Source organism: Penaeus japonicus, unplaced genomic scaffold (genome assembly GCF_977035675.1).
Source record: "Penaeus japonicus unplaced genomic scaffold, GWHDUDI00000001_assembly GWHDUDI00000001, whole genome shotgun sequence".
Taxonomy (NCBI): Eukaryota; Metazoa; Arthropoda; class Malacostraca; order Decapoda; family Penaeidae; genus Penaeus; species Penaeus japonicus.
In genome coordinates, this window is record NW_028234403.1 from 21,107,780 (window position 1) to 21,120,279 (window position 12,500).

Sequence of the window (12,500 nt, forward strand, 5' to 3'; positions counted from 1 at the left end):
GATGCTTTCGCTCTCAACGTTACCGCTACCAACGACCCGAGCGGCGGCTGCATCAACAAGCGAGTTAAGGCTTGCTCCAGCTACCTCCTTCCTGACGGCAAGTCCAACATGGCCGTCATCGAGGTCAACCTTATCTCTGGCTTTATCCCAGAGAAGGAGGACCTCAAGTCGGTTGTGAGACAAAACCGTAATGTGGTTAAGCGCTACGAGGTGGACGGCAGCAAAGTGTCCTTTTACATCGAGGAGTTCACGGCCGGAGAGGAAGTGTGTGTCAGTTTCCGCATCTCGCGTGAGGTGGAGATAGAGAACACTAAGCCTGGGTCGGTAGTCGTCTACGATTACTATCAGCCTGAGTTCGCTGTCAGCAAGGTAAGTCAGCTATAGCAATTTTGTGGTGATCAAGCTTTACCTAACTGCTAATAGGTGGCTTAAGTGCGACGTTACTTCTGTCAGTAAGAAATTACTCAGATTTAATAGTTTTATTGTTATTCCTTACAGAGTTACAGCTTCCCGGCCATTGACGGATGCACTCGGTGAGGCGAAGGCAGCTGTTTCATAAGAAGTGCAGCAGACACCAGCACTTGCACTCCCTCATAAAATCTTAGTTATGCACTTGCACATGCACTTTAATCTTAGTCATGTTTACTTTTAGATATCTGATACATGTTTATTCATTTCATAACTATATATTTCCATGCAGCACAATAGCAGCTGCATTAAAAATGCATGCAGAATCTCTAATCATGTTTCCATGATTATGTTAAAAAAAATACAATTAAAAAGAAAGCACCTTTATAAAATGTGATGGGAGAGCAGTAATGACAGCTTATGGTAAAGATCCTAAAGGATTTCACAACAGATGCATTATTAATTATCTGTTATTATTATCAGAATTCACTCTGAATTACATTTCTTGTAACATTTACCAATAAAAGTGTCACACAACTCAAAGATATTTCTTTATATGCTACAAAACGGTGTGGGTACCCCTATCCTCCTATAAAATTTCCCTCTTTACATACATAAATGAAGCCTGGTTACTGGGTTGAATTAAGATATTAAAACTAAAGCAGCAAGACTTCCAAAGCTGGGAAGAAGAAACTGTTGATCTACATATAAAAAACTCCTTAAATGGTCGTCCTCTTCCCTTCTTTTGGTGGCAGTGAAAGAGCATCTGGTTTCTCTGCCTTCAAGGACACATCTTAACGTAAGTTACGGGATTTGGCAATGGGATACATATTCACTCCTTTCCACTTTTCAAATAAAGTTAATTGTATAAAAATATTTTTTGATAACCGTTTAGAAAATGAATTCATTGCTTCGTTCCTCAAATCTTATGGTAATTTATGAATACACTAATTTTGATTTGTACAATATGTATTGGATCTACAACTGAATAACTCGTCATATTCTAAATATATATTTTCCATTGCTATTTTATACCACGTTTTTAGTACATTATTTGATATATATGTATATATATATATATATATATATATATGTATATATATATATATATATATATGTATATATACATATATATATATATATATATATATATATATATATATGTGTGTATATATATATATATATATATATATGTATATATGTATATATATGTATATATATATATATATTATATATATATATATATATATATATATATATATATATATATATATATATATATATGCATCACATCCTGAAGGATTATAACAAATATTATCAATAGCAGAAATACGTCAGCAGTGTCCATTAGGTTTTATTATAAAGTCTACATAATATAATTTATCATTTTCCCTTGCAATTACTTAATTTAATACAATATGTTATTTTCAGGGACGCAAACTTTGGTAGACCTACGTTCTTCAGCAAGTTCGAACGACCTAGCCAGCAAGATTTGCAGACGGAAGTCAAAAACCAGTTTGAATCATCGTTTGCAAGGAATTATAACATGCAGGCACATTTTTTTGAGAACAGTCACCCGCAAATGGACAGTAATCCACAAGTGACCAGTAAGTCACGATTTCCATTATCCAGTCATTTGCAAAAATCGCAGTTTCCGCATTATGATAATTCGCAAACATATTTTGTACAGAATGGCGCTTCTGCACCTGAATCTATGACAAAACAAGGCCCAATGGGAACGCTTGTTCAGAGTATTTTCCTACAACCAGAATTGATGCAAAATGAACAACTGACATCAGTATTTCAGCAAAGTGGTCAGAGCAGGCCACAGATAATTCAGAATGATAAAATTCGCCCTCAATATGAAGGTTCACAAATTCAACACGACACTAACTTCGTCCACCTGACTCTGCCAGACAACTACTTGGTATCTCAGACTGCACCCAATAATTACCTGTCACGTCAGCCCCTTCAGACGTTTGGACAGAGGAGATTGCTGAAAAATATCAGGCCGCAAACTCAGCAGCAGAATGACCTCATTGATTTACAAACTCAGCAGTCAACAACATCAATTTTGTTGAGAAACTTTGATGGCCAAAAGAATCTGCAAACAGATCACATACGAAGGATTGGTATTATTTCTGACTCACCGAAGCCACAGACAGTATATTTTACTCGACAAACACAACAGAATGGCACAACAGGGAAGCAGATACAACAATTTAGCGATGTAGAATTTCAGTCTACAAATAACAACTTTGATTCACAGCAGCTTCCGAATGCTCAGGGTATTTTTACTACGAAAAGAAATTCAGTAAATACCAGATCTGAGCTGCCAAACCAACAGAGCAATCTATTTCAGCAACAGAAAAGCAACAACTTTGAGGCACAGAAATCAGAAAGCTTCAGTTCTGAATCTCCATATTTGCCAACCAACAGTTCAGAGGGCACAATTTACTCCTCACCTAAATACTTTTACAGTAACTTCGATTCACAAAGTGTAGAAGACATAGAGCATAGTACTTTACAAAACAGAGATTCAGATTCTCAGAATCTTCCAAAGAATCAGGCACGTGATCAGATAAACAACCGCCACTTTCAGCTTGAGTCTCATACGTTGCCTGATAACAGTTTTTTGCCTGCGGATCGTATGCAAATTCATACTTCACAAAGCAGTAAATTTCAAGAGAAGAAACCATTTGCTAACCAGTTTTATGAACAAAACATTCAAAGTGACAATCAATTTTACGTGGAACAGAATGCCAGCCAATTCCAACACCGAACCCAGCATAGTGACAATTTACATCTAGGACACATGCATGATGCCCAATTTCAGCCAGATAATCTCAATGGCCAACTTAGGAGGGACAACCCACACATCCAATCTCGAGAGGAATTCTTTTTTGAAAACGGTCAAATTCACCAACAGAAGTCAGTGAATAGCAAACAGAATTCTCCCCAGAACCAGCAGTTTCATCGGCACATGATAAATAACCCTAATTTTCCACAAGAAATTTTACCAAATGGTGGCCTATTTCCACAAGAAGCCTTGTCAAATAACAATCAATTTCAGCTTCAGCTCCTGCCAAATAACAGTCAATTTCAACAAGAAACTTTGACAAATAACCAATTTCAGCAACAAAATATTTTCAGCAAAAACCAATTTCATCAGGAAATTCTCCCACATAATACAGAATTTCATCAAAATCTGTTCAACAACAACCAATTTCAGCACGAAACTCAGTCAAGCCACCAATTCCGGGAAGGAATCAAATTGAACAACCAAGTTTTGCAACATAAACAAGAACAGTCAGATCCACCAACTCTTCACAATAGTTCTCTTAAATCCAGTGTCATTATTTCTCAAGATAAAGCAAATAGTTCCTTGCAAGTGCAAAATAAGACAAGTGCTCATCTTTTCACTTCGGTAGACCAGCAGAATGGGCTTTTGGAATCATTTGCTCTCTTACATGCACAATCGGAACGAGATATTCCTCATAATACAGAATCACATCCACATAATCTGGATGGTGGAATAAGAGAAGAGAGAAATTTTCAAAACTCACGATTGGATCCACTCGTTCTCCATAGTGGATTAATAGAACAACAAAGTAGTCAAAGGCCACTATCAAATCCACATACTCAGAGCGGTATCATCGCCAGCTTTCATAACCAGGTAAATAATTTATCCCAGGTACAAAGTGCGATACATAACCCTCAGTTCACGACAACAGAGCGGCAAATTGAACTACTGGAATCATTTTTTCTTCCAAGTGAACGACCAGAAGTGCCACAGACTTTCCAATCTGGATCACAAATTATGCTAAAAGGACAATCAGAACAAGAGAGTCCTCAAACGCAATCAAATCAACCAATACAAAACATTGGATTGAGAGAGCAAAGAAATACCCAGCAACTACAATCAGATCCACACATTCAAGGAGGTGGGTCAGCAAAGGAGAGTCATCCTCAAAACTTACAGTCAAATCCATTTGTTCTTGAAGATTCACATATCCAAGGAAGTGGATTAAGAGATCGAAGAAACCCGCTAACCAACATAGCCAATCCACATACGCTGAAAGAACAGAACCATCCACAAAGTGAACACTTCACACCACAGACTTTGCATAGTGAATTTGCATTATCAACTGGACATCTAGATCAAGAAAATGAATTTCTAAACGACTTTGAATCCCAAGGTATGAAAAGGATTCACTCTGAAAACACAGTTCTATTGAAAAACCATCCCGTCTCTGCAAATAGTGATACTCTGCCAACGATTCATGAAAGCCATCTATCTGATCAGCACAATTTTCAGGTGAGTCATGGACAGATGGAATCACAAAATTTAGGAAATATTAGATTCAATGTTCAGGAAGATCTAGACTCAGAAAATCGAAAAGACTTTAGCATTCAAAATCAGATTAATGCAAATAATGCTAGTTTTCAAATTCAAAATATTGAATCACAAAATCGAAATAACTTTGGTTCACTAAATAAAAATCTGGAATTTCTTGGAATACAAAACCAAAATAACAATTTTCAAACTCATAATCAAAAAAGCTTCCAACCTGAGAATCTAAATTCCCATGATCAGAATCAGAATGATTTAGAGTCTCAAAATCAGAACAACTTCCACCTTCAAAATCAAAATAGGAATAGCTTTCAAAATCAGAATCTTACTCATAACAGCTTCACAACTCAAATCAATGATCAAAATAATTTCCACATTCAAACTCAAACTCAGAATAGCCTCCAACTTCAAAGTCAAAATCAGAATCATTTCCAGAATCAAAATCAGAACTATTTACAAAATCAAAATCAAAATAGCTTCCAACCTCAAAATCAAAGTTATAACAACGATTTCGACACACAAAGCCAAATTAAAAGTGAAAATATATTTCAGTTTCTAAATCTAAATCAAAATAATTCTCATACTCGAAATCAAAACCAGAATGCCTTTATTCACCAAATTACCAATCAATTCCTAAATAAAACTCGGAATGTCTTCTTGAATCAAAATCAAAATGTCTTTTTGAATCATTCTCTAAGCCAAAATGAAGACACTCAGTCACATCGCGAAAATGAGAATAACTTCCTAAATCTGAATAGAAATCTGAACAGATTCGAAACTCAAACTCAGAATCAGAATAACTTGCCTCAGAATCAGAGTAAAAATCTAAATAGCTTTACGAACTTAAGTCAGAATAAATCTCATGATCAAAATCAGAATAATTTCCAATCTAAACTTCAGAATCAGAATAACTTTTCTCAAATTCAAACTCAAAATATATTCCAATCTCAACTTCAAACTCAAAATACATTTCAATCTCCACTCCAAAATGAGAATCACTCACCTCAAAATCAAAATAACTTTCTGAATCAAAACATGAATCAAAATCACTTCCAATCCCAACTTCAAAACCAAAACAACTTCCAAATTCCCAGTAAAAATCAAAATGACTTTCTGAATCAAAACGAGAATCAACTTCAAAGCCAGAATAACTTCCAATCTCAGGTTCAAAGTCCCATTAATAATCAAGATGATTTTCTGAATCAGAATCAGAATCACTTCGAATCTCAACCCCAAAGCCAGAGTGCATTCCAACCACAACTTCAAAGTCAGAGTGACTTCCAATCACAACTTCAAAGTCAGAGTGACTTCCAATCTCAGGTTCAAAGTCCCATTAATAATCAAGATGATTTTCTGAATCAAAATCAGAATCAGAATCACTTCGAATCTCAACCCCAAAGCCAGAGTGCATTCCAACCACAACTTCAAAGTCAGAGTGACTTCCAATCACAACTTCAAAGTCAGAGTGACTTCCAATCACAACTTCAAAGTCAGAGTGACTTCCAATCACAAATTCAAAGTCAGAGTGACTTCCAACCACAACTTCAAAGTCAGAGTGACTTCCAACCACAACTTCAAAGTCAGAGTGACTTCCAATCACAAATTCAAAGTCAGAGTGACTTCCAACCACAACTTCAAAGTCAGAGTGACTTCCAATCACAACTTCAAAGTCAGAGTGACTTCCAATCACAAATTCAAAGTCAGAGTGACTTCCAACCACAACTTCAAAGTCAGAGTGACTTCCAATCACAACTTCAAAGTCAGAGTGACTTCCAACCACAACTTCAAAGTCAGAGTGACTTCCAATCACAACTTCAAAGTCAGAGTGACTTCCAACCACAACTTCAAAGTCAGAGTGACTTCCAACCACAACTTCAAAGTCAGAGTGACTTCCAACCACAACTTCAAAGTCAGAGTAACTTCCAATCTCAAAATCAAAACTTACTAAACGTCGGTTTAGAAGAGCATCATTTAGAAATAGGCAGCTTCGAAACTCACCCTTCACAAAACCAATCTCTGACTTCAAAGTTCAAAATTGGGTTTCAAAATCAGTCACTTAGGGAAAGATTTGTTACTGATAATCCTTTGAATATTCCCTCTGTCCAGACTTTAAAAACAGGAAACGTCCTCTTAGATCAAAGTGATTTTGAAAGCATTCATGAATCACCTAATCTTCAAAATAATTTTGGTTTAATTAATAATCAAAAGAATTCTGGTTCGCATGTTCAGCATAATATCAATGGTAATGGAAACTTTAAATCTAAAAGTCTTTTTGAATCACAAAATGTTCATAGCAGCTCTGGCCCTCAAAACATTCAGAATAGTTTTGATTCCATAAGTATTCAAAGTAATTTTGCCCCTCAAAATGTTTATAGTAATTTTGATTCAAATATTCAAAATAATATCGGCACGCAAAATGTTCATAGTTTTGAATCAAATAACCAGAGTAATGACGATCCTAAGATTATTCAAAGGGATTCTAATTCACAAATTACTCGAAATGATGCTGATTTTAAAAATACTCAAACCATTGTGGGCACACAAATTCTCCAGACTAAATTCCAAGCACAAAATTCTAGTGTCGGGTCAGATTCAAGTCAGATTAATGTCAAACAACCAATCAAGAGTAGTCCTGTTCCGCAAAATATTCAAAACAGTTTCAGCTTTGGACATATTCAAAACCAATTTGAATCACAAAATATTTCCAATAACTTTAATGTACAAGATCCTCAAAATAATTCCGATTCACAATATATTCAAAGCAATGTTCAAGGTAATCCGAATTCGCAAAATATTCAGAATAATTTCTTCTCCAAAAATGTTCAGGACAATTTTGAGGTACAGCAAATTTCAAACAATAGTTCACAATATAGCCAAAGTAATCTAGGCTCACAAAATATTCCAGGTAACTTCGATTCGAAAAATGTTCAAAGTGATAACCATTTGCATAATACTCAACATAATTTCTTCTCCCAAAATGTTCGAAGTAATTTTGATTCACATAATATTCCAAATAGCAATACCGAATCATTAGGTAGTCAAAATCTCGGGAAAAGTCTCTCAGAATCCACGACTTTGCAAAATAGACCTCCAGAAGAACAAAAAATGGAAAATTTAAAGTCTCAAAATCTGGAAATAGGTAATTTCAGGTCTCAAAATCTGGAAATAGGTAATTTCAGGTCTCAAAATCTAGAAGTCTTCGAATCAGAGTTAAAACATCTTCAAAGTGGACTTTTTCAACCACCAATTAGGGAATTCAATCATTTTCAGTCTCAAAATATTCAACACAGTTTCGATTTTCAAAATCATCAAATTAACAGTGATTCTCAAGTTCTTCCAAGCACTTTCAATTCACAAAATTTCCACAATAATCTTCGTTCAGACAACAGTCAAATCAAATCTAAATTTCAAAATATTCAAAGTAATTTCGACATCCAAACAATTAAAAGCAATTCCGGTTCATTGAATAATCAAGGAGATTCCGAGCACCATAGTCAAGGGAAATCCCTCTCAGGATTGAAGAATTTGCAAAATGGATCATTTGAACGACAAAATCCGGAGAACTCCAATTTAGGAAGTTTGAAAAACAATAACTTCGATTCTCAAAATCTAGAAAAGGTCGATTTTACATTTTCTCATAATATTCAGGCTAATTCTGCTTCACCAAATATTCAAAGTAATTTCAACTCAAAAAACACTCAAAGCCACCTCGGTTTACAAACTATTCCAAACAATTTCGTTCCACAACATCTGAACAATTCTGATTCACACTCACAAAATCTTCAAAGTAACAAGAGTATTCAAGACAACAGCAACACACAGAACAGTTATAGCAATTCTGAGTCTCAAAATCAGGGAAGCACTTTTTCAGAATCAAATATTCAACAAAACTCCAATCTTAAGACTCGGAATGTGGGCTACTTCGATTCTGAATTAAGATATCTTCAAAGCGGACTTTTCCAACCACCGATTAGGGAATATGATCACTTCCAATCTCAAAATACTCAAAGTAATTTCGATCTACAAAGCCAAAGTAATATAAATTCACAAATCCCAAGCATTTTCACTTCTCAAAATGTTCGGAACGATGTGAATTCACACAATAACCAAAGTAATTTTGATTTGCAAAATACCAATCTCGAATTAGTACATAATCAAAGCAACCTAAATTTACTAAACTATCAAAGTAATATTGGTTCGCAATTTATACCAAGTGATTTCAGTTCACAAAATCTTCATAGTAATTTTAATTTTCAAAATATTCAAAGTAATTCTGATTCACATGACATTCAAAGTCACTTTGATTCGCCAAATCTGGGAAAAGCTTTATCAGAATCAAATAACCTTCAAAATAATTCGTCTAGCCAAAAACTGAAATCTTCCAACATAGTTAATTTGGAAAGCAATAATTTCAGTTCTGAAAATCAGGAAAACGTTCAATCACAATCTATTCTAAGTTCTTTCCATTCACAAAATGCCGACAATAATTTTGATTCGCACAACATTCAAACGTCGCAAAATATCCAGGGTTCTCCAGATACAAAGATCATTCAGAATATCAATTTGAGACATACTGCACAGAATCTAGGAAAAAGTCTCTCGGAATCAACGAGCGTGCAAAATGGATCACTTGAACAACAAAAAATAGTAAATGGCCATTTAGGAAATGTGAAAAAGGATCATTTCCAGTCTCAAAATTTGCAAAACAATAATTTTCAAATTGAAAATATGGAAAACGGCAATTTTCAATTGCAAAATCGGCAAAACAACAATATCCAATCTCTAAATCTGGAAAATATTGGATCAGAATTCACACATTTGCTAAGTGGGCAATTGCAGCCACCGACGAGGGAATTCAATTATTTCGAAACACATGGAATTCAAAGCAATTTTGATACACAGAATTTTCAGAAAAATTTGAATCCTCAATATACCCAAACTACTTTCGATTTACAAAAGAGTCAAATTAACACAGGTTCACTAAATCTCGGTAAAAGACTTTCAGATCATTCAGAATCAATCAATTCCCAAAGTGGATCATTAGAACGACAACTCCTGGAAAACAATGACTCAGATGACTTGGAAAACAATAATGCAAATGTTCAAAATCTGGACATTTTACAGACAGAACAAGAACATCTGCAAAAAGGGTTATTGCAACCTCCTCTCAGGGAATATGATTACTTCGAATCACAAAATAAAGAAAATATCCCAAGTCAATCAAACTTAAAATCCAACAGCAATCCTTCGTCTCAAAATACGAGAAACGTGGAATCTGCTTCACGAAATCAGCAACCGGAACACTTTCCGACTGAAAACGCCAAAAGGAGTCCACCAATGTCACAGGGTGAGGGAGTCTTTACAACACATAATCAGGCAAGAAGTGACTTTCTAAATGTAAACTTTGAAACTCAAAATACTAGCAATAGTAATATCCTTTCCACTTCTTTCTTAATTGGCCACCCAAATCCTCAGAAAATGGTAATTGTCAACAATAAACGTTCACAAAATCATAGAGTCGGAAATTTAGAAAGTTCACGCAATTTTACAAACAATCGCACCCAAGCTCAAGACCAAGAAAATTACTTTCCAGAACCACAGATTGGGGAAAAAATCTTGAGGGAAAACCAAAATAAAGAAAATAGCGAGACAGTCCAACTCCAAAATCAAACAGATCGCATGACCCAACAAAGCATCAACATACGAGTTCAAGTCATGGGAAATCATGACATCAAGGCTCATAATCTAGACGAAAACAGCACTGAGTCACCTATAAAAAAGATCGTGCTCACGCAATCACTAACCCCCTTTTTCAATAGTTTTGAACCAATGCGTTTACAAAATGGTGATAATTCGGTGCGATCAAATGTAGAAAGCAATCATTTCGCGCCTCAAACAGTTGATCTTCACCCCAATTCAGAAAATGTAAGTAACAGTAATCCGAAATCTCAAAATCTACAAAGCAACTTCCGGCTGAGAGCTCAGAACAAACATAACCAGACCACATTACACAATCATCAAGACCTCCATATACAGCAAACCACTATTAAAACAACTCCAGATATTAATCGCGACACACGAAATACACAAAATTCCAGAACTGGATTACAAAGCTCAGTTAACAGTCAGGTCAGACCAAGAATTCAGTTAAATGGCCACGCGCTCCCTCATAACGTGCACCACGATCTACTGTCACACACGCCTCATTCTAAGGAAAGCGTGGAGGCTTTGCAGGGTACCAAGAATGATCAATTACCACTTAGCCAAAAAGATCAATCGCAAAACAGTCAACAAGGTCACTTACGCCCACAGAGCCAGCATGATCACCTACAATCACAAAATATTCATGGTCAATTGCAACAACAGATAAATCATGATATTCCTTTCCCGTTGCCCGATCAACAGAATGACCAAATAAGGGCACAAAGTAAGCAAAGTAATAAACTGGAGACACAAATTCCTCCGCCGGAACAACAACGAGTTAAAACAGGTCAAATATTTTTTTCACGCGAAGCCTTTCAAGAAAAACAATTAGAGTCTCAACATAATCACTCACATAGCCACACCATAGAACCACAATATAACCAATCACAAATTACCTCTAAGTCAAAAGATGGACAGTCACAAATCCGCACTCTAGAACCACAACAACAAACTGAGTCCCAAGCGCAATATCAACAATCACAAACCGACTCCCATTCACAAATACACTCTCAATCACGTCATAAACAATCACAACGTAAACAAAACGCACATTCGGGACGTAATAGTCGCCAATATGATTCCTTCGACACTTCGAACCCTCCTGAGGTGAATTTCGAATCTGAAAAGCTTCAACCAGACGGGAAGGAAATGTCGAAACGCATAGACCGTCCAAGATTTAGTCAACCACTATTGTTTATGATGTTTACGAAGAGACCAAATGGAAAATAAGTAGGTAAGAAAATGATGTCTCATTTTTTTCGAACTTAGTAAGTGGCAATATAATCTTTTATCAGTTTATTTACTAAACTGTCCTCGGTCCGTTAACATTTTGACTTTGTTTGTTTGTTTATCTTAATTTTCCACAGCGTGAATTAAATTATCCCTTTTCTTTTTCGTTTTTGAATTGATCGTTAATCTTTTAGTCATCTTAGATATCATCTAGTCATCATTCATCAACACCTTTTTCGTTTTCCTTTGTAACATTATTAGAGATGTATTTTTATCTTAAGCTTATAATGTATTTTCGTGCCATCGTTATAGTCGATACACAATGCGATGCAATAAATATTGTAATTATTGTTGATCACTTGTTACCACGTTGCATCATGTTTTCAATAAATATACAATACGTTTATCGTTTTGTTTTTGTTTTGTTTTTCCATTGTTGTTATCATGTACATCCTCCATCCTGCTATGTTGATATCAAAATCATTAAACTAATCCTGATTTTTTTTTCAGTACCCTTTCCAATTCGTTTCATGTTTGTATTATCACATACATGTTGTTACACGTATAATGCCACTATTGTACCTTTACTTGTGTATATTTCTAATTTCACTACTGTAATAATTAACAGCGCTTCCATCATTATACAGCATCATTAATATCATCGATATCATCACCAATACTATTTTCATCATCGTCCTTCAATATTACCATCATCATTATTACCATTATCATTCTCTCTTTCATCATGTAATTGTCAATGGGATTTAAATAATACATACGAAAATGATGTTGATTGATTTAATTA

General features: G+C 35.2%; 2 protein-coding genes across 3 annotated transcripts in view; both read left to right on the top strand.

Moving 5' to 3' along the window:
- Window positions 1–951, top strand: part of LOC122261069 (alpha-1-inhibitor 3) — a 30,557-nt gene extending 29,606 nt beyond the window's left edge. For both annotated transcript variants that reach the window (XM_086537310.1, XM_086537304.1), the window contains exons 26-27: window positions 1–369; window positions 499–951. The exon at window positions 1–369 is cut by the window's left edge and continues 39 nt beyond it. In XM_086537310.1, the coding sequence (XP_086393436.1) occupies window positions 1–369; window positions 499–537 (408 nt within the window). In that variant the 3' untranslated portion in view covers window positions 538–951. The remainder of the gene's footprint in view (window positions 370–498) is intronic.
- Window positions 819–11,927, top strand: LOC122261070 (uncharacterized). Its single transcript, XM_086542921.1, has 4 exons — window positions 819–831; window positions 1,195–1,207; window positions 1,840–2,008; window positions 2,099–11,927. The coding sequence occupies exons 1-4, from the start codon at window positions 819–821 to the stop codon at window positions 11,693–11,695; spliced, it is 9,792 nt and encodes a 3,263-aa protein (XP_086399047.1). The 3' UTR covers window positions 11,696–11,927.
- Window positions 11,928–12,500: the final 573 nt, after the last annotated feature.

What these genes read in the sequence shown, in the direction of transcription:
- LOC122261070 (XM_086542921.1), top strand. An exon ending in AAATGGACAGTAATCCACAA is followed by an intron (nt 2,009 to 2,098) that starts GTGACCAGTAAG and finishes TATTTTGTACAG; the next exon opens with AATGGCGCTTCTGCACCTGA.